The following is a 21,951-nucleotide window of genomic DNA, read 5'->3' as shown; positions in this document are numbered from 1 at the left end:
CGAAGGAGCTGGAATCACAAGGGAAGCCTGGGGTCTGTGACTCTGCGCAGGCTGCTATAGCCCTTTTCTGGGTATAGCTCCTTCTGATGGGAGCTGGACATCCCCCCAGAGTTCAGGAAACCCGAATTTCAATTCCTGCTCGTCCACGAACTAGCTGTGTGGTTGACTAGAGACAATCATTCAATGTTCCCACTTTAATCCCGGGCTGGTCACTTACATTCGCCAAGCTTCAATTTCCCCAGCTAGAAAATGAGAATTTTGAAAGAAGCTGTCTTTGAGGTCTCTTCCAACTCAAACATTTTGCTATTTTATCAAATACATCTGGCAAGAAGGTCAACCTTTATTTTTTTTTTTGTTTTTTTGTGAGGAGATTGGCCCTGTGCTAACATCTGCCAATCCTCCTCTTTTTTTGCTGAGGAAGACTGGCCCTGGGCTAACATCCGTGCCCATCTTCCTCCACTTTATGTGGGACGCTGCCACAGCATGGCCTGACAAGCAGTGCGTCGGTGCCCGCCTGAGATCCGAACCGGCGAAACCCGAGCCACCGCAGCGGGGCGTGCGCACTTAACTGCTTGCGCCACCGGGCCGGCCCCAAGAAGATCAACTCTTTTTGATTAAATGAAAAAAAAAAAAGCATATGGCCATTACGTTTGGCAATTAGGTGGCAAGCGGTTTTTAATACACAGAACAGGACACTCCGTCTGCAAGAGCCACCATTGCGTTAGTAACTTAGTGAAACTCATTGCCTTGACCTAAATTACCCAGATCATTAAAAAAAAGTCTTTTGATATTAACAGTAAGGTAATAAATATTTCAGTCCCCATATTCACTAGAAATAGTTTCTATTTTTTCTTATGGAAATTGGGGAATGATATAATGACTCCTAGAGACCCATCAACTATATTAAACATTTATCAAGATTTGACCACATCTGCTTCACCCATCCATCTGTTCTTCTTCCCTCCCTCCCTCCCTTCTTAATACTGCAATATTTTCAAGCAATCCCAGACCTCAAGTAATATCGCCTCTGCATACTTTTTTTTTTTTAATTTTATTTATTTTTTCCCCCCAAAGCCCCAGTAGATAGTTGCGTGTCGTAGTTGCACATCCTTCTAGTTGCTGTATGTGGGACGTGGCCTCAGCATGGCCGGAGAAGCAGTGCGTCGGTGCACGCCCGGGATCCGAACCCGGGCCGCCAGCAGCGGAGCGCGCACATCTAACCGCTAAGCCACGGGGCCGGCCCCGACCTCTGCATACGTATCTCTAAAAATTTGGATTGACTTTTTAAATGAAGGTTTGAAAAACAAGATAGCACAGTGGGGGGCGTGCAAGCCCTGGAGCCAGCCTGCTTGGGTTTGAAACCACTTAGCAGCCAGACAACCTTGGGCAAGTTACTTACTGTTTTTCTATCTCAGTTTCTTCATCTGCAAAACGGGTATGATGATAGAGATAGCCACACCATACAGTCGGTATAGGACTAAGTTAATATTTATAAAGTTAATATTTAAAACTGCAAGCATCCAATGAATCTAGTTACTATTTATTCGGAATCTCGAAGAATAATATGTCTATCGAGTGAGAAGAAACAATTTCATGGGTATTCTGCATAAAATTTTTGCAACTCTTCTAGAACTAGAAATAGACACCAAATTGCCGGGTTGATCATTTTCTAATTGGCCTCTCAAGTGTCCAAATCATCTCCCACCAGCCACTCCTCCAGCATTAAACTTCTAGAAAGCATAGTCTCTATTCATTGCCTCCAGCCTCACCTGTTCACATGTACCAAATGGGACCCCTGCCTCATGCTATTTTGTTCATACTTCTGTGAACGCATTTTTCACATATTGACTTATATCATATCTGGTTGTTTAAGCTTCTCTTCTCAATTAAGCTGTGAAGTCACATGAGGATAGGAACCATTTCAATCATCTACAAACCCTTTAATTCATTTGAATATAAACTCCATTAAGGCAGGACCGTGTCTGTCCTGGTTACTGCTGGATCCCAGCACCAACTGTGGTATTTGGCACAAGGTAGGAGTTCAAGTGTGTAGAATGAACCAGTAAGTACATTATGAAATATACATAGCAGCCACTTATTAAATGCTTGTGCACTGGGACAGAATTCCCAATAGAGAATCTGAGGAAGGAGTTTAAATGTCTTCACCAAAGGACATGAAATAAAACAATCTTGGTCTACAGAATCATAGACTTAATGGCATTATAGTAATAACAAGCACATTTGTATGGCATTTCATTTATAGGCTTCATGTCATTTGATCCTTACAACAACCCTGGGATGTAGTCAGGGTGGATGTCACGACATCTGTGAACAGCTTAGACCATGGAGGCTCAGGTGCTAATGCTAGCCCAAGTTACATTAGCTAGTAATAATCAGAGTTAGGTCTGGTCTAGAACCCAAATTGGGTTGACTACAGCTAAATTACATGATGGGATGGATGCTGAAACAGAACTTTAAAGAGGGCAAAGGGTTACTACAGAGAAGTGGTCAATCATTAAACATGGAAGACACTTCCTGCTTGTTTCTTATTATTCCAGCAAAATGAAACCCATCCCTGGAGCAAGTTGGATGGGATACAGCCACTAGAGGTCATAGGAGTAACAGCAAAGAAAGCCTGGCTTAGCAGGTCTGGAGCAGCTACTTCCACAGAGAAGGAGGCTGAGAGGTCCTTGAGGGAACAGGAGGCTTCAGACAACCAAGCCCACCTCAGAGCCTCAGGAGAAGCTGTCACAGGTCCCCTGAGGAAGGAGACACTGCGCCCCATCCCGGGATTTCTGGCCATCAGTCTGTTGAGGGAATTAAACAGGGAAGGTATCAGGGAAGTCAGCTTGGTCTAGCTTCTCTGCTGGGCCCTGTGATCTCCAACCATCCTCCCCCGGGCTCCCAGTATGGTTCAAACCATGCACTGGAATTCTGTGCACTATCTTAGGAATCACACAGATGGCCAAAAAGCCGGAGAGGGATCTGTTCCACAGCCAACATCTTCCTCAGATGGCCCTGGTTTGCAGCCAATGGTCCTCTCGATTAGGATGGTGGAAAAACTTCTAACGCTCTTCCCCTAGTAGGGTACACTGCAGACATGGCCATTGCTTGGGACTCAGGGATTATTACACGAGTGAGATGCAAATCCTTGCATCACATCCTTGTCTGTGGCCCTGTAAGGCCCCTTGAAATTCCTTGGCCCTGAGGACATACGCCATAAGAATCTCTAAACAGTGATGGCTATTTTTGGTGCTCATTGGCCTGCATCTCACCCAGCACTTCCCCAGTACCCCCAGGTTCCATCCCACTTGCCCCATCAACACTTGCTCTCATATATGTTTATTTCTCTGGTGAGTGGCTGAATAGCTGATGACAGGTGCAAGTGGCCTCTATTTTCAATGATAAACATCCTGCCATCTAGTTCCTCATCTTGGCTGAACACTCTGCAAAATAGTTCTCTGGAAGGACCCCAGTCACTGTCCCCGGAAACACCATGAACAGAGAGTGCCATGCAGACCTCAGGGCAGACCTGTGTTGGTCTTGGCCGAAGGCTGGTACCTGACATTTTCAGAGCAGGAAGCAGGTGCCGCGTGAGCTCTGTGACCAACACAGGGAACCAACAGAACAAAGCTAGACTGCAATTCTGAGTGGAGGGTAGAAAACATTTTTGAGTTTATTTCATAAATATGATTTTCTTCCAACTATTCCATCTAGAGTAGTTTTAGCCTTAGCTTTTAAATGCGTTTCAGAGTAGTTTTAGCCTTAGCTTTTAAATGTGCTTCAAGTGAAGCAACTTCACTTGGCTGGGATGATTCTAAAGCTGTGTTTCTAAAATTGTGCCCTATTACCTTAGCTTCATAAGGTAATGCTGCAAACGAAGTCATTGGTCACATAAGCTTGGGTAACACTGGGTTAAAGAAAGCTTTAAAAAAGAAAAAGGAGAAAGATTTCTTTACCAGAGAACTTTTCTTTACCAGAGAATTTCTAAGGTTTTAGTGTTATACGATTGTGAATCTCTGATTCAGGGATGGGTGTGCAGCATTTCTCAAATTTATTTAACCAGAGACCCTCACTTCATAGAATCCCTATTAAATCTCAAGGAAAACAGTTCAGGAAATACTGTTCTCTAGTGTATACTAGTTAACCAGCTCCCAAGGAACTTTTGGGGACTAGTTGAGCAAATAATTAAGTATGGGCACAAAGCTTATGTACAAGAACTTCCACCATCCTGTTTTTTTATAATTACACATGTGGAAACAGCCAAGATATCTGATGATAGGAGAATGTTCAATTAGTTATGGCTCATTCAGATGATGGAGTATTTATTTAGCCATTGCAAATCATGTTTTAGTCTCCCAAATTTAGAGGAATAAAGTCATGGGAAAATATTCAAAATACATTAAGAGAAAAAGCAAGTTACAAAAGCAGATATATAGCACTTATTTAAGACGCAGGCTCCAAAGCTAGACTACCTGGCTTCAAATCCTGGTTTACCACTTATTCGCGGTGTGAAAGAAAACAAAAGGGCATGCATGGCACATGGTAAAAAACCAGTTGGTATAAAATGACCAGTCTTGTGGTAGACAGAATAATGGCTTCCACAAAGATGTCTAAGTCCTAATCCCCAAACCTGTGAATATGTTGCCTTATATGGCAAAAGGACTTTGTGGCTGTGATTAAGTTAAGGACTTTGAGATGGGAAGACCATCCTGGGTTACCCACTTGGGCTCAGTGTAATCACAGGGTCCTTATAAGAGGGAAGCAAGGGGGTGAGAAAAAGAGAGGGAGATTTAAAGACACTACATTGCTGGCTTTGAAGATGGAGGAAGGGGCTAGGAGCTAAGGAATGCAGGCGGCCTCTAGAATTGAAGAGAAAAGGAAATGGACTCTCCCCTAGAGCCCCTAGAAGGAACACAGCCCTGCTGACACCTTGATTTTAGCTCAGAAAGACGCTATCTTGGTATTCTTGTGCTGCTATAACAAAATACCGTGGACTGTGTGGCTTAAGCAACAAAAATTTATTTTCTCACAGTTCTGGAGGCTGGAAGTCTGAGATCAGGGTGCCAGCATGGTTGGGTTCTGATAAGAACTGCCTTCCTATCTTGTAGATGGCTGCCTCTCGCTGTGTGCTCACATGGCAGAAAGAGAGAGATCAGGCTGCTTGGTGTCTCTTCTTCTAAGGGCACTACTCTCATCATGAGGTCCCACCCTCACGACCTCATTTAACCCTAATCACCTCCTAAAGGCCCCATCTCCAAATACCATCACACTGGGGGTTAGGGATTCAACATATGAATTTTGGGGGGACACAATGTGTCCATAGCTGACACATTGCAGACTTCTGACCTCCAGAATTATAAGATAATAAATTTGTGTTGTTTTAAGCCACTATATTTGTGGTAATTCGTCACAGCGGGGACAATAAACTAATACAACTATAAACCCAATATTATCTTCCATGCCCATGTGTGCACGGAGAAAAACTTGGCAGGTAGTGGTTAAGATTATGAGTTACTTTTATTTTTATCTTTATTTTCCAATTTTTTTATAATAAGCACAAATTAATTTTAAAATGTAAAACAAACCAGAAAACTTTTCTTCTAAGCATTATTAGCCACGCTGAGGAAAGGAGATGAAGCTGCCTGCTTTATCCTTCAGGGACTAGGCAGATCCACGAGCCTTTCCATCTCACCAGGCGGCACCCACCCAGGGGGCCCGAGGAGCTGACGCCTCCCCAGGGCCTCGGAGAAGCAGGTCTGCAACACTCACAGGCCGTATAGCCTTGTGAGGCAGACTAAGGAGCAGAGAGGGCAGCAGAATTTCACTGTGGAATCAGTAAATGCTGTCTCCCACCATGAGTAGAAGGGAAAAGGAGGCAATGTGAATTTGTGTTTCCTGTTTATTTATTATAAATAGTTAAACCACTTTCTGGACCAGAGAAAGCCAGGCATGCCTTGGCTGCGCTTCCAGATTTTCCAAGCAAGATAGATTTCCCTTGGGCATCTGTGACAGGCTGTGCGGACAGTGGGAGGCAGAGAGGAAAATCCGAAATTCCCATCCTCCTGCCCAAGCGAACCCGAGCGAGGGCTGCACATCCTAAGTACACGGCTGTTGCCATCCTCGACAGCCCAAACCCTCCTTCTGTAGGAAGAAGACTAACTTCCAAAAAGGCAAGAATATAGATTCCAAAAGTTTAGAAAATTATTTTGGTTAAACATTATGATTTGGTGGTAATTATATTCCATATACATGGTGTCTGAGGTCTTAAAAATCAAAGATCCTTTGTTTCTACATTTCTCAAAAGAAAAGAAAAAGCCATCGCCCACTCTTATTTAAAAACCAAACCGAACAAAGACGCCCACCACATGAGATGCCTTGCCCAGGCCTCCTTCAATGAGCTCCTTTCTTCACGCAGCATTGGGGTGAGGTTGCAACCATCGAAAACGACTCACAGGTCACCAGAAAGAAATGAGCTCAGATTGCATTTTCAATTTCATTTCCTCCCAGTAAAAGGGAAAAAGTATCCTGCCTGTAAGATCCAGGGTGCATGGGCTTGTGTGGTTCCTGCTGTGACCCACACACAAGAGCTGGTCCTGGTCCTTTCAGCTCCTTCTGTGAAGGCCCCCAGAGGTACTAGAATGTGATGACATGAATCTTCAGATAATAAGCCTAGCTCAGAAATGAGAAATACCCCTGCCTGGCAAAACAAGTCTGAGAAATTTCCGAATATTATTCCTTCAAGGTAGGTCAAGGGGTTGGATGAGTTGCTGATATTGGGTCATTCCTCTGAACGGAACTAGAAGATGAAAACTCTAAAAGGAAAGAGCTCTGTTTCTCCAGGAGAAGCACAGTTTAAGACCAAAAAAGAAAAAAATTAATTAAAATGGTAAGAATAAAAATCAGAGTAAGTAGCAATTTCCCCACCAAGATCTTCCTGTTAAACACATTTCGACCAACATGGTGAGCTTGGCTGTATGATTACTCCCCAAAAGTAAAGCAAAAGAAAACACTTTTATGGGAATACTGGTAATTTTATTGTCTCCCAATATGCTTAATGATGGACTTTGTTTTTTAAAATCACAGCTGACTATTGAAAACTAATTCTTGAACTCAGACTTTATAAGAGAAACTTTAATTCTAAGGAAGTAAATATGAAAAAATCCCAACTAGGAATAGAAAGCAAATTTATAACGCATGTTCTGCCATTTATGTCAGGGTCATAGTAGGTGACTCAGAAGTTATTCTACTAAAGTTTCCTAGACATTTTCATAAAACTTAACAGTAACTGTAATAACAACAACTCGCATTGGGAGCCTTTTGTGTACCAGGCACTGTCTTAACTTATTGATGAGGTTGTTAGTATTTTATTCCCATTTTACTAGCGAGGAAACTGAGGTTTCTAGAGATGAAGTAAGTGGGTCACACAGCTAGCAAGCAGTGGAGTCAGGATTTGAATCCAGAGAAGTGACTGTCACATTTAGGCACATAATTACCCTTCACCAGCTTTTTAACATCAGGTATGAATTAATATTTGAGTAATGAGAAATAAAAGAGAGACTGGGGTATCAGATGCAGACAAGTTTTGCGAAACCTTGGATGTTTACGTTCAAGGTCATGAGAAATAAAATACGAGTACATGAACTATAAAAGTATTCTTTGGTGCTCTAATGGTCTGTCCTGCACATTCTCCTCACCATCCCTTCTAGTTCCTCCACCCCTTCAGTAGTAGCTTATTCATAAAGATGAAATGGATCTGAAATTCCAGTCTCCTTAAGGAAGGAAGTACACAGCAAGTCACCACAGCTAGTAAGAGACACAGTCATATCCTGCCGTGAACTCCAGCAGTCACGGGGGACCATCCTGCTCCCAGGCCTGGCTTTAATTAGCTCACATTTCTTACCAGGCATAGAGCAGGGATCTTACAAGAATTAGGTCCTTTGATTCATTTTTTCTTTCTCAGCTCAAGACTGCATCTTTCTTTGCATGTGGTTGAGTCTGATTTTTTGGAAGTCGCTCTCCTAACTTGGAGCGTAGAGCAGCCCTGCAGCGGTAAAGGGCAAGTAGCAAGGACACCATGTGGTGTCCCGATATGGCATGAGCAGCCCCGGGAGTCGACCCAGACACCCTGGGTATATCAGGAGACCCAGCACAATTAGCAGTGACAGCAGAATCTGCTACAGGAGGGAATTACACTGCTAGGAAATGTAATGATTTTCTCAAAGTTCTACTTCCCAGAAGCCATGACCATAGGCTTGTCACAGAAGAAAGATGGAGTCTGTATCTTCTCAGGGGTGAGGCTGACAGCTGCCCTTTTCAAATCATTGAAAGGAATATCCAAAAAGAACTTTGAATTCTGTGAAGTTCTAATTTCATTACATACCTTCACCCCTTGCCAAACACTGCTTCAACCTAGCCTTCTCTTACCAATTCCTTCCCAAATGGCATACATTTTTAAAAATGAACACATTTGCTAAGTTCAGATAAAATACGAGGAGGTTCTGATCCAAGGCAGAAGGATCAATCTTAAAGAGCAAAAGAGAACAGCAGAGAGCAGTCATGCTGCTCAATACTACCAGTCAACTAACGTAGTCGGCTTTGGCCCCACTCTGCCAGACATGTTCAGTTAACGGCGTGAACACATATCCCTGCTCATCCTGAAATTAAGAAATTGATTCCTTGCTTGAGTAGCCAGTTCTTTCCAAGATTTCAGAGAATGAGGCTGTTTCTGTAGTAAATGACTGAGCTTCTTCCTGGGGAATGAACCTTCAGAAAGACCTTGCAAGAGCAGTCAGCCTAGACAGCTGACACCGACTATGCTAGTCCCTCTGCCATCTGCTCAGATCTTTGGACAGCACCAGCAATCTCCTTCTTGTAATTGGGAGCAGCGGAATTAAGTTCTGAAAGCACAAAGGAACGCCTTCGGGTCACTAGGGTAGCACGGTCTCATGGCCTCTGGGAGCAAACTCATCCACTCAGGCCATTGGGAGCAGAGGATTCCAGAGCTACAGTGGCTCAAAAAGGAGGGGCAAGAAGGACCCAGAAAAATTCAGGGGTCAGGCCTGAGACTGGGAGAGAGCAGAAGGAGACTGCACTCAGTCACTGGAGATTGGAGAGGAGAGCTGTTACTACACACCTACCTCATAGACCTCAAGGGCAGAGAAGCAGGTTCAGCAGAGGGTAAAAAACGGTGTAGACGGAATACAGACTTGGGAGTCAAATGAGCCTGGGTTTGAACTTGGCTCTCCCATTTCCTAGCTGAGTGACCTTGGGCAAACTATCTAATCTTTTCTGGGCTCTGGTATTAATTCTTTGAAAACGGAATAATATTACAGGTCCATGATCCCTTATATACAATTCCAAAATCCAAAAAAAGCTTTGAAAACCAAGTTTTTTCATAACTTATTTGGCAGCAAAACCTGATGTGACCTGGCATGAGGCTCTTCTCTGTCTTTACTTATCCCACTTAATGTAATTAACCCTTCCTAAGTTTTACAGCAGAAATCTAGTTTGATGACAGGTACTGCCCCAGACCCCACTGGGTGTGTGAATCAGAAAAATTCTGAATTTATCTGGCCTCCAGGGTTTGGATAATTTGTATTACATCTTAGAGGGCTGTTGGGAGGATTAAATGAGAAAATGTGGGTGAAATGACTAGTATAGTAGACAGCTTTAAGGTCTTGTAGCTACCACGATTAGGCTTGTGTCACCAGAGAACATTCAGGAAACAAGGTAGTAGACACAACCCTCTGTAGGATGTTCCACGTTAAGCTTTAGTACCTTCACACAGCCAGTTGGGCCCCTTTAAGATGCACAGTCTGTGTCTGCCTGCAGGAAAGGGAGGCACTGTACCCTCCTGAAGGAGAGCCCTCCCTTACCTGGGCCTGTGAGGGAATCCTTCCATCAGTTGCCGACACAAGGTCTTTTGTGGAGCAATGAGGACATCTCAAGCGAGACTTGGCCTCAACCAGCTCTAACTTAGCATGGAACAAGCCACCAAGCTCTGCTTCATGAATATTGTGCTGACTAAATGACCTTTCTTTGTGATATCTGAAGATAATGAAGGGGAAAGAAAAAAGAGCCAGTCAATAGTCTTCATAATAATGTAATGATCATCTCATGTGCAATCTTAATTCAAACTGACAATAGAAGTCGAAACTCCTTGGAAATTTTATTTTTATAAGACGTATAACTATCACATCTTTCCACGCATAAAAGACATGAGCAGACACTCCAAGTGATGGAACTCAACATCCACACCTTTTCCTTTACCACTATCCATAACGTCCCACTGGGCAAATTATCTGACTTGGTAGGTCAATTTAACATCTGGCATGAGAACGGAAACTATTTTTAAAAACTGAACTAGTCATCGCCTAACGAACTGGGTTTCGCTGACATGCCTAGAACTTGCAAGCGAAACCAGTATATCTAATAATAGACATAGGCACTAAAATGAGAACATCCTTAATACGAAAAGACATTTGGACATGTCTTAGATTGTAACGTCAATAAAGTGTTTGGGTTTTCCTCCCAAACTCACTCCTCAAGGGTGTTTTACAGCAGTATATGGGTCACACCTTCAAATCAGGCTTGCACACCTGCAGAAGTGCTTCCTTTATTGTCTACTTCTAAGTACCATCAACAGGAGGCACACGTGTTCATTCTTGGGAGTACAGCCTCTCACATGACACACGGGGCATTCGTCAAGATGGCGGCACACCTTCAGAAGTGCTGGTCCAGAGGAAGAGCTCAAGAGAAGTCGGTGGAAAAGACTCAATAAAGCAGGAAGACTTTTAGTCCATCGATTCATGGATGAAGGCAAGACAGCTTGGAGATGTGTGGAGATAATTACCCCTTTGAAAATCCTCACTGGCTTTCCACTGACCCCAGAATAAAGTCTAAAATCTAAAACCTTTAACATGTTTACACAGCTCTTCATTGTCTGGCTCCAGATGAACTTTTCTTTTTTTTTAAATCTCTTCCTTTAACCTACTCTGACCTTATTTAAGCACCTCACATGTGCCAAGTTTTCTATGCCTTTTGGGCCTTTACAGGTGCCTTCCCTTCTGACTGGAACAATCTCCCCCATCCCCTGAACCCAACATCTACTCCTTCAGTTCAGGTGGTAGTTTCCCAAGAAGAGAAGACTTTCCTTATCCCCTCAATGAGGTGGTCTTCCTCCCACAGCTCTCCATGCTTCTCTGTCATCAAATTGCCACCTTTGTTTGATGTTTCTCTTACTGAATTGTAAGTTCCCTGAGCGCAGGGACTGTATTTGCCTTGTTCACCTCTGTTTGAAAACATCACACAAACTTTAAGTGGAGCTTCTTCCTTTATTTATTTACTTATTTCTTTGTGAGGGAGATCAGCCCTGAGCTAACATCCATGCTAATCCTCCTCTTTTTGCTGAGGAAGACCAGCTCTGAGCTAACATCTATTGCCAATCCTCCTCCTTTTTTTTCCCCCCAAAGCCCCAGTAGATAGTTATATGCCGTAGTTGCACACCCTTCTAGGTGCTGTATGTGGGACGCGGCCTCAGCACGGCCGGAGAAGTGGTGCGTCGGTGCGCGCTCGGGATCCGAACCCAGGCCACCAGTAGTGGAGCGCGCGCACTTAACCGCTAAGCCACGGGGCTGGCCCGCATCTTCCTTTAAAAATCACACAAGAACCAACCAGACAAAATTTCCAGGTAAGTTTTCCTAATAATTGGTCTTTGAAAATGACTATATCCTTTTTGAAATAGAAACCCCATCATCCTCCATCTTTAAAAAGGCAAGGAAATTAAAAGCAAAAGCAAGTATCTTTTCAACACCTGGAGAATGGCTGGGAGGAATGAGTCGATTTCTCTTTCCTTATCACATATTGGCTCTCAGTGGATTTTACTTGGCTTAAGTCCAGCATGTCACCAGCACAATTTCCACCAGAGGAGATGTTAAAAATTATATTTTTCATCACCTAATATCAAATTGTCAATTTGAGTCACACAACAAACCTGCTGAGTCACCTTCACTGGCATGAAATGTGGAGTAGTGCGGTAGGAACTTAGCAACATCTCCATTCACAAAACCAACGTTGGAGACAGCAGTTCTGACCCTGGCCATGAATCGTCCAGTTTGGCTGCTCAGAATAACGTGTCAGCCTCCTCCCTGATCACGAGCTTGGAGGCTAGCTGGCCAAGCAATACTCTGAACGTTTCTAGGCATGAATAGAAAAAAATTGCATTTTGATTCAGTTTCTTTCAATCCACGTTGTAATTCTGGGAAGCCCTGGCACCTACTTTAAATGTTCTAGAGATAAAATGTGCAGGAAGGAGGTGCACACACGTCATTATCATGACTGTGTTCATGGAGCAGTGCACACACAGACTTGCATGGATGAATGACCATCTTATTAAAGGGGCAGAACTCAGTCCTATGGGGATAGGATATGGGGGAGGAGATCAGCATTTGCATGGAGAAAAGTGCTGGGGAAATCAGGACTGGGCTGCTGGGATGCAGAGGACAAATATTAGCCTGGTAGGAAAGCCTAACAGACCACAGCAGGTCAGGGAACTAGGAGAAGTGTTGAAATGTCTTAATTTTTGTTCATGTGCTAGAAGTAAAGTAGGGTGACAATATGGTGAGGGGTTCAACTAAGGGGTGGAGTGAATGAAGGAAACCGAAAATACCCACTGAGCATATGCACTTTAGTGAAGGTTCTATCATGAAATAATGCAAAGAGGGCTAGGTAGATGGAGCCAGCTATACCGGATAGGAGAACCATGGTACCTGCCTGCCACGTAAGCAGAGGGTGCTGAGATGCCTGCAGAGCCTTTAAAGTCACCTACTTGTGAAGTAGGCTCCCCAGATTGGACTGAATTCGAGTGGTACGAAAACTTTTTCTAGGATACCATACAGAATGCCCAATGGCATCTCCGTGCCAAGCCAGCCCACAATAAGAATTTAAAGTGAATTGACAACTAAGGATCTTTGGGAAAAGCCACTGGGTCACTGGTAAGCACGGACAAAAAAAACCTCCCCTGAAAGTTTCCTTTGCCTCAAACACTCAGCTGGCCATTGCCCTGGGACCTGAAGGAATTAAAAACCATGTCAAAAAGTCACTGTGCTTTTCCTCTTCCTCCTCCCTTCCCTTTCCTTCCTGAACAATTTAGTCCAAAAGCCATTAGGTGGGGCTGAACAAGATGGGTGTCCACGGTGGGGGTGGGAGGAGCCACAGTGGCCCAAGGTGGTGTGCTGGAGCCAGAACAGGGTGGGCGGGGAGCGGTGTTGGAGCCAAGTTGGGTGAGGAGGGTGTGGTGAAAGGGGACAGCAGTGGACACCCAGAAAGGGATGTTGGAGCGCTTGCTTGGTGAGGAAAACAGGAGATTGTTTACATAAGGCAGGGGTGGGGGGCAGTAATCAAATAATAAATAGACTGAGGATAATAGGAACCAGGTAGCTTGTTGTCAAGAAGGAGGTTACAAATACGAAAAGAGAGAAAATGAACCCTGTGGTATTAGATTAGAATTAAAGGTATCAGGGTGAGCTCATGGTTTTCAAGATAGATAGCTAGGTAGGGAAGTAGATAGACAGAGAGAGAGTGAACATATTCTCTCATTCTACCTATTGAGAGTGCCTGGGAACAGTGACAATAGCAATGAGCACACCAAGCGCCAGACCTTGGTCTCTAAATATCATTCTCCACTAAAAGAAACTAATGCTCTTTGGAGAAAAGGCTGATTTCAGGATTAGGAAAGTACAGGATGAGACTGGAACATCACATGGTGCCAGGAAGTGAAGATGTGCCCAAGAACAACAGGGACATGTCAAAAGGACACTGAAGTCTTGAAAAGGCTCCCATGAGCTATATCTGAAGAAATTAAGGATAAAAATAATAGAAATAGATTATAACCCAGGGAATATAATAGAAATCCATGACCATACTTACATAAATAAAGGAATAGATTTAAAGTTTGATGAGTGGGATGAAGATTATGTAGTACCCAAGTACCTCCCCACAAAATATTTATTAATTACAAAAGGAAAAAGTAACTTCACTGTGCAGAAGCCTGGCAAACACTCTTTCAATCAAGTGATCAAAATTAGTATCACGTGAAAAGAGCTAACATCTGTCCCTGTAATGGGACCAACTGACACCATGTACTACTTGATTGAATACAGTGAGAAGAATAAGCAACAACTCTGTGGTATTCCTACCAAAGATGCATAATCTGAATGTAATCATGCAAAAACATCAGACAAACCCAAATTGATGAACATTCTACAAAATTGGGGGTGATGGAGCATTATGTTGGCAATTTACTCAGAATAAAAAAGATATTTGTACTATACCTGGGAACTTTTCTTTAGGTTTGAGATTATTTCAAAATTTAAAAATTAATAATGAAAAGAACTACCTTGTGTCATTGTAGATTTGATGGAAGCCAAGTGTCAAGATGGGATTAAGACCTCGATGGACCAAGCTAAATGCCAACAATTATACGTTAGGGCACTACTTCTTAAATTATCTCTGGTGAAGGACCATTTTTCCCCCAATCCACTGTGGACCAATACTTTAAAAAAATACAAAATCCCACACTTGGATTTGAGGACAATATCAAATTGCTACAAGAGTTTTCAAATACTGTGAATAGCTGTACTTACTTTAGCATGGACCAGGAACAAACAGTCATGGACTAGCTTGGACCACACTTTGAGTAGTCCTTCTCTAGGGTAGGATGTGTGGATCCGGAACTGCCATCATATCCAAATGGGAAAATAAAAACCACTAGTCACACTGTAATCCATAATGGTAGTAACAATAATTACCACTATAATTAACACCAACTATCCACACCCATTCAAGATAGGGACTGCCCAGGCAATGGGAGAGGATTAAAGATCTGCCTTTATGTATAGTAACCCAACTTCTCTAGGTGAGTCACAGGACAAGAATGGATGAGACACCCATGATTCCAAAGTAATTGCTTTGTGGTGATTTAAAGGAAGACAAACTCAATCAAAATGGACAAAAACATCTTCTATGGGTCAATCTGCAACACCAGGTCATGACCATCACTGCTGGGGAGGGACCCAACATTCAGAAGGGGTTAGTAAAACACATCTCCCAAATCAGATAGGTTTGATTTAATTATAGACACTGAGGGTCAAGCTACCGACTCCAACACACCCACACAAGGGTCCACACTGACTGGGACTGTGCTGCACACAGTCCCTCCCTCAGCCAGGAGGCAAAGAGAACAATTCTCTGTAATAAACCAAGACGAGAGCAGAACAATGAGAAAGGAGCTACTGCATCCTCCGCATGGAAACGGCAAACACCGTCCAGGCTCAGGGTTCTTCCAGAGGACACCCTGACACTATTGTTCCATGTCCCCGAATGCTGAAATCCTCACGCCAGTGTCCCCTGACACTTACTTCAGCCACACACAGAGAAGGCTCCACATTGAAACCTGTAAGCTGGAATCAACAACGTGATTTCTGCAGCATCTTCACTTGGTCTGCGCAACTTCACTTACCTGGAGAGGTTTTGTAGCATGAAGTTCGGGAGGGCAGCGATGGGGCGTTCTTGGCCCTGGGGCTCTGGGTACTCTGCAAGACTTGTCTCTGCCTCTTCAGCTCCTCTTCTCTTTCCTGGGCTGCTCGGATCTCTTCTTCAATCATGGACAAAGTTCGCTGCTTCCTTGACCTCAGCTTGAAGGGCCCAACCATCACATCGGACTCTTGAGTGGCCAGGAGCGAGGCTGTGCTTCTCAGCTCAGCAGCCTCCGAGTACTTGCTGAAATAGCTCCCTTCTGGTCTGGTCTCCTCCATGTTTATTGGGCCACTGGGCTGCACTGCCGGTAGTGGCTGGGAGGCCCCTCTTTCCCTGAGCGCTCTGTCTTCAGCAGGCAGAATCTTTGGTAATACATCCCTTTTCTCTTGAACGGGAGAGGACACCTGGGGTGGCTCAAACATGCTCTGAGGCTTCTCCGAGCTGGAAGGCCCAGTTTCAGCTTCCTCTAGAGTTGCTTCAGGTCCCCGCTGTTCTGCTCCACTCTTGTTGGTTTTAGACACAGCTCTGTCCACTTGCTCAGCTATGGCTTGTTGAATCGCATTCTGCACCAGGAGACCAGCCTGATATTCCAAGGGGTCATCAACTGATGGAGAGTCTCCCAGCGTGGAAGAAGGGGAATAGAAACCATGATCACTAAAGGACTTGGAGACACCTTCTCCTCGGCCCTCTGAGGGGTTGTCAGTTTGGGGAGTCTGGGGCAGAGAAAAGTCAGCCAGTGAATTTTCCTGGAGGGCATTGGTTGTCTCATTGGAGGCCCCACTGTCACTGATGTTGTCCATGCTGAAATCATTGGACAGGGTCTCCAGGACAGTGGTATCCTGGGACCTCACTGACAACTCATCCAAACCAGAGTCAAGCTCCTCTTGGGTCAGAGAGACACTGACTGACTTTGAAAACTGATCCAAAATCCCAGGGTCGTCATCCTTGACCACGGTGAGGACAGCCCGGGCACTTGTAAACTCTCCATCCTCTGCCCACAGTTTGGATAAGGGCCCCCGTTTGGAGGGCTCACTATAGGGCCCTTCCTTCCCCTGAGGAACTGTACTGCCCTGGCCTCCTCCTGAAGACTGGCTCTCCTGGGCACAGCTGGCTTTCTGCCCTCTGGCTGCCGATGTGCCACTGTCTTCTGGAGGTCCCCCAATAGAAGCTGGTCTTGAGAGAGTCAGTGGCCTGTCTGAGTTGATTGACCCCAGAGGCCTGTAGAAGGGCTTGATGGAGAAGAGCCTGGGTGTACTCTGGCCCTTGGCTACTGTTTGCCTGGAATTCTCCATCAGCTGGAACTGTTTGCGTGCAGCAGAGAAATCTATCTGCTCCGTGACGATGTCCTTCTTCGTGTTCTCAGTCATGCTCGAATGTTCACGAGAGGATGCAGGGGCTGGGCAGAGCTGCGCTGGGGGCTGCTGCTGCTGCTGCTGCTGCTGCTGCATCAGCAACTGCTCCTGCTGCGCCCTTCTCTCCTTGCGCTCCTTGTACTTTTTGTGCGACTCCAGATGTTCCTCATCCAGCTGCTCCTCGATGGTCTTTTCCTGGGGCGGATTCCACCATTTTGCCGCAATGCCAGGGTTCTTTTTCACAGCCTGACTCCGGATGAGTTCTCTCCTTTCCTTTTCCAGCTCCAGCATCTCTTCTGAGGGCCTCACTTTCCTGACACAGTATTGTTCCTTCTCACTCTCGTCGTCCTCAAAGAGCTTGGAGGGCTTCTTGTCCTCGTGGAAGGCACGGAGCTCAAACCTGGCTTCCTTCTTCAGCGTGGTGAGCGTGAACTCCCCATCTCGGGATGAACAGCGGGAGCTGGTGGAGGAGGTGGGGCTCACGGGGGACTGCAGGCTCTCCCCCAGCAGATCTCTGGGCTGCTCAGGGGAGTGGCCGTTCGCTCTTCTGCCCTCTGCCATGGTGGTAGAGTTGCTTTTACTGAGTTCAATGTGAGGAGGTGCCTGCCTGCCAGCTGCTCTCTCAGTGGGTTCCGGCTGGATGGCTGTATGGGTGGGTGGGCTTAGGCTGCCCACCAGGATGGCTGCTCCAGGCTCCGGGGAGGATGTGCCGTTGTAAGTTCCGTCCACAGCAGAATCACAGCAGTTGGCCTCCAACACCTCGTCTAGATATCGGATCTCTCTGGCCACATCATTATCCAGAGATTCATGGCGATCTGTGAGGAGGCCATTGTGGGGGGGCGAGTAGAAAGAGGAGGGATGGTCAGTGGAACGTAGACTAGAAGTGATTCCAGGAACACTTTTACATTCTGCAACGGAAACCTCAATTTCCATGTTTTTGTGATCTGGGGGAAGAGAGCTGGTAGCAGGCTCCAGGGGGTTGGCACTGCAGCTGTCTCTCTCCCTTTTTAGCCGGATATCATCCTCAGAAAGCTGGGGGGGCTTCTGGAATAAAGAGAAAACAAGGGTGAGGGTTAGATACTGAATCTCTTATGGATGTGAACTCTGAGAAATTAACTGATAACTAACTAGCAGGAAAATGGTAACAACAATGACAAGTTCTTTTGAATAGAGATTTTCCTTCCAACAATCCTTCACCTATTGATTTTGTTGTGGTAATGGGTACCTTAACCTCACGATTTTATAGATTCCATTTTGTTTACTGGGTGTCCAGAGAACTTTCAATAAATGCTACTCCCATTTTTAAATTTAAAAATAAATTAAGACTCCAATCATCTGAAGACATTGCTCAAATATCTTCTAAAGCAGAAGAGATCATATAGCAATTGTACCAGAATCTTCCAAAATATTTCATAGCAAACTAGTGCAGAAATGTAATAGGACTATTTGCGTGTCCCCAACTATAAAAAGATGGTCCTTTTGCATGAACAAATCTTTTTGAAAACATACTATTCTCTGCCAGATGTAATGCAATTATTCTGGAGACAAGAAACTTTTTGGAAAATTTTTCCAAAATAAAATACTGGAAAACAGTAGATTCCTTCAATGGCCCCTTAAGGGCTACAGTGCCCCAGCGCCATGGCTGTAATTGACCATGTGGATTATAGACACCATAACCGAAGGCAATGACTGCACAGTTGTGTTCTCTGGGACTACATCAAAACAATACCCCTTAGTTAAGGATTGAGTGTTGCTTTGAAAAGCTAGTGGCCAGCAGCACCTCCCCTCTAGTTCCTAAAAAGACTTTATATGTGATAGCTCCAATTTTGTGGTTAAATAAGAAAACCACATCTTCTTAATGTTTTTAAATGCATCATATTTTTTCATCAGTTATCAATCCCATGTAATTTTGTTAGTTGGCATTAGTAAGATTAATTTTCAAATTCTAGGATGATTTTTTTTTCATACTAAAGGACTCTGGTTTATCTCAGATAATTCAGTGGTAAACTGTGAGCTTAATTTGAGTTCCCCTCAAGGATTTCACTAACACTTTCAGGTTTGTTTCCCCGTCTCAAGCCCGTAGTGTGCCTGGTATTGTTAACATAGCACAATGCAAAATTACAAGAGAGTATAGTTTTCATTTATTTAAGTTTTAAGCAATTTTAAAGGCTTAGAACATAATATTAAAACACCACCTTAGGATGATTCTCAGGGGATTAGTTTCAAAATTCTTCCAAGGAAAGTGAATAATTACGGATTTGTTCATAAGACCTAGAAAAACATGGGAGTTCATCCTATGTGCTCTGCATTACTGTCAGAATGTTGAAAAACTCTCATGGTTATCCACGAACTAAAGGTTTCCTTCCTTGTTTGTTTTCCATTCCTCTTTAGATTTAAATCAATCATGTAATATATATTCCTTCTTTAGTAATAGGCAACAATAACGAATATTCCTTCTTTGTCAATACCTTCTGGTCTTTGATGATTTTTCCGTCTAGGTCTGGTCTTTGTCAAAATCTAGTACTTAATACCATTAATATTTGTAATCACTAATATCATTATTTTATTCTATTTTTGATCATTATTAACTAGTGGTTCTTTTATCTTTAGAATGAACTAAAGAGGCATGTGAAAGTTTTTACTGCCCTTTAGAAAACATTAACTAAACTTTCTTTGGTAAGGCAATTGTCAGTAACTTCTATGACATTAAGAATTACAGAAAATTTGAATGCCTGAAACTTATTGGCTGCCATTCAATTTCCAGAAAACCTAGATCAAAATTAGCCCACTGCTTGGAAAGTTATTACTGGAATAAACAGACCAACAAAAAGAGATATGTGGTACTGGAAAGCGAGAGTCAGATTATTCATGACACTCGCACCCCTGGCTTCATTTGGCCAATGATTCATTGCTAATATTCTTCATGGGAATAAGCAGTGCCTTCCTTCTATCCCTTTTGGCTTTTGGGGGAAAGAAAAGGCAGAAAAATAGTAGGAAGCTGATGGGACTGAAATATGGTTAAAAATCACTGCTTTACTGAAACATAAAACACTTTAGAATAGTTGAATTGAGAGGAAAGAGAGCAATGTAACATTAAAGAAGCTAAAAGGCAAATAATTAATTCTGTAGTTCATTTAGTCATTAATCCACTCATTAAACATGCAGGAAGCTTATTCTGTAGGACCATAATGAGATTAGTGGGAACAATGAGCTCCAGGAGATAACAATTTTTTCTTAACAAAAATTGCATTACCCAAACTTCCTAGGAAGCCATGTCTATTATGGCGTTTACTAGTCAAAGTGAAAAACTTGCCTGTGTTTATATTTATCCCTTGTAGATGGGAGTGACTTCGCCTATCTCCACAGCACTTCCCAAAAACACTTTTTTGGCATTTCACATCAGCTTTGTCTCTTTTTCCCGGATGCTCTACAGTTCAGTGTTTGATGATGGATGAGCCGATGCCCTGCCAGCTTTTTTTTTTTTTTTTTTTTTAGAACTTAAAAATTATATCAACTTTTTCTAAGGCATACTTTCTGAACTAGCGACAACTGTTTCAATTTAAAATTTTAAAAGTCTGAGAACAGCATTTGACAGTACATTTTTGCAGTGTCAAGAAAAAAACTACCTTTAGCTTTGAGTCAGAAATAATGAGTCTCATTCCTTACTCTTTCGTGATGTGTCAAACTGAGATTTTAAAAATGCTAATTACTGGTTAAAAGTCAAAGTTTGGGGTCTCAAGGTAATTTGAGATGATTCTTTTCCAATACATTTTTTTAAAAAATCTAGACACTGGAGGGTTTACACAGGAAAGAGGCTTTGCTTCCTGTTAGTGACATGGCACCCCATCCACTTCTTTCCATAAATCCAGAAAATTCTTCCTGACACTCAGTTCCATCTATTCCAGGGAGCAGCAGCTTTAACTCTAATCAGGATAGAAGTACTTAAAGGGATAAACAAGTCTGCATTACTGATTCACAATCTTGCACCAGAGGTCCTGAGTTTTTGTAAAGTTAGGCAACAATTTTAACAAAAGAGCAAATTCCTAAGTTCTGTTCCCAGCTGGAAGGATTTACCTTCATGCAAGGTGGCCTGATGTAATCAAAGCCACCAGTAACTGCACCACCTAAATGGAAATGGGCTGGAAATCCCACAGTCCGGATTTGGCAGGAGTCTGGGCTTGGTATCACTAAATGATGTCTTGTTTAAACCAAGAAATGCGTGTTGCTCTCTTTGAAGATAAAAAAGACCAGAATTTACTCCATGCTTCAGATAAGGTGAACCTGATTCCAGATTCAGATAAAATGCACATTTATTAAATGGATTAGAAAATCCTTTGTGAAATAAACTATGTTCCAATGCAAAAAAACAGGAAGATATGAAAGAACCACCAAACTGGGTTCTCAAAGGTCAGAGAAAAACTAGGATGCTAGGAGGCTAATGGGAAATCTTTGGATTGCCCCAGCTAACCCTCCAGGTGGAGCCCTAATATCATGGCACATAATACCTGTTGGCTTCCCAGGATAGTTAAAAGCTGGTTGGGATGTCTACCATTTGCTTTAAAATACTTGGGCAGAGACAAAAAAAAAAAAAAAAAAAAAATACAGCTGTGAGTGTCTGAGATTAGTTTAAATTACATTCCAGGGGCAAACAGCCATCCTATTCGGGAATACACACTTCAAGAGTGGTCAACCAGGATCTAATCAGAAATCTCACACTCCATAGGAGGCTTCCTTCCTCCAGTAGGTTATCTCTTTAACTCCCACAGGCCCCTGAGGCTTTGCTAATTGCATAATTAAGGGGAGAAATGGGTTTCATCAGTGAAATTAGTAGCTTGTCAATTAGCATAATGAGTGTTAGAAATCAGTGAAGTTGGTGGTGTTCAAAGTGGTAGATTAGAGATATTCACCACCCTTTCATGAATAGGACATATAAATAGAGGGAGCACTTTGGCTTGTACACTCTTAAGGATGGTGGCTGACATCTAAGAAGTAAATAGCACTGTCCCCAGCCTTTGGTTCAGAGGACATTGGTAAACACCCACTATGTAGTAACAGAATCCTG

General features: G+C 43.4%; 1 protein-coding gene across 3 annotated transcripts in view; it reads right to left on the bottom strand.

Annotated features, from left to right (window-relative positions):
• LOC131393214 (A-kinase anchor protein 2) overlaps positions 1-21,951 on the bottom strand; it is a 103,792-nt gene that overhangs the window by 13,760 nt on the left and 68,081 nt on the right. For all 3 annotated transcript variants that reach the window (XM_058523751.1, XM_058523748.1, XM_058523750.1), the window contains exon 2: positions 15,521-17,933. In XM_058523751.1, the coding sequence (XP_058379734.1) occupies positions 15,521-17,822 (2,302 nt within the window). In that variant the 5' untranslated portion in view covers positions 17,823-17,933. The remainder of the gene's footprint in view (positions 1-15,520; positions 17,934-21,951) is intronic.

This window comes from Diceros bicornis, chromosome 28 (genome assembly GCF_020826845.1).
Source record: "Diceros bicornis minor isolate mBicDic1 chromosome 28, mDicBic1.mat.cur, whole genome shotgun sequence".
NCBI classification, from domain to species: domain Eukaryota; kingdom Metazoa; phylum Chordata; class Mammalia; order Perissodactyla; family Rhinocerotidae; genus Diceros; species Diceros bicornis.
Note: the sequence above shows the minus strand (reverse complement) of the source record. Positions and strands in the feature narration are given on the sequence as shown.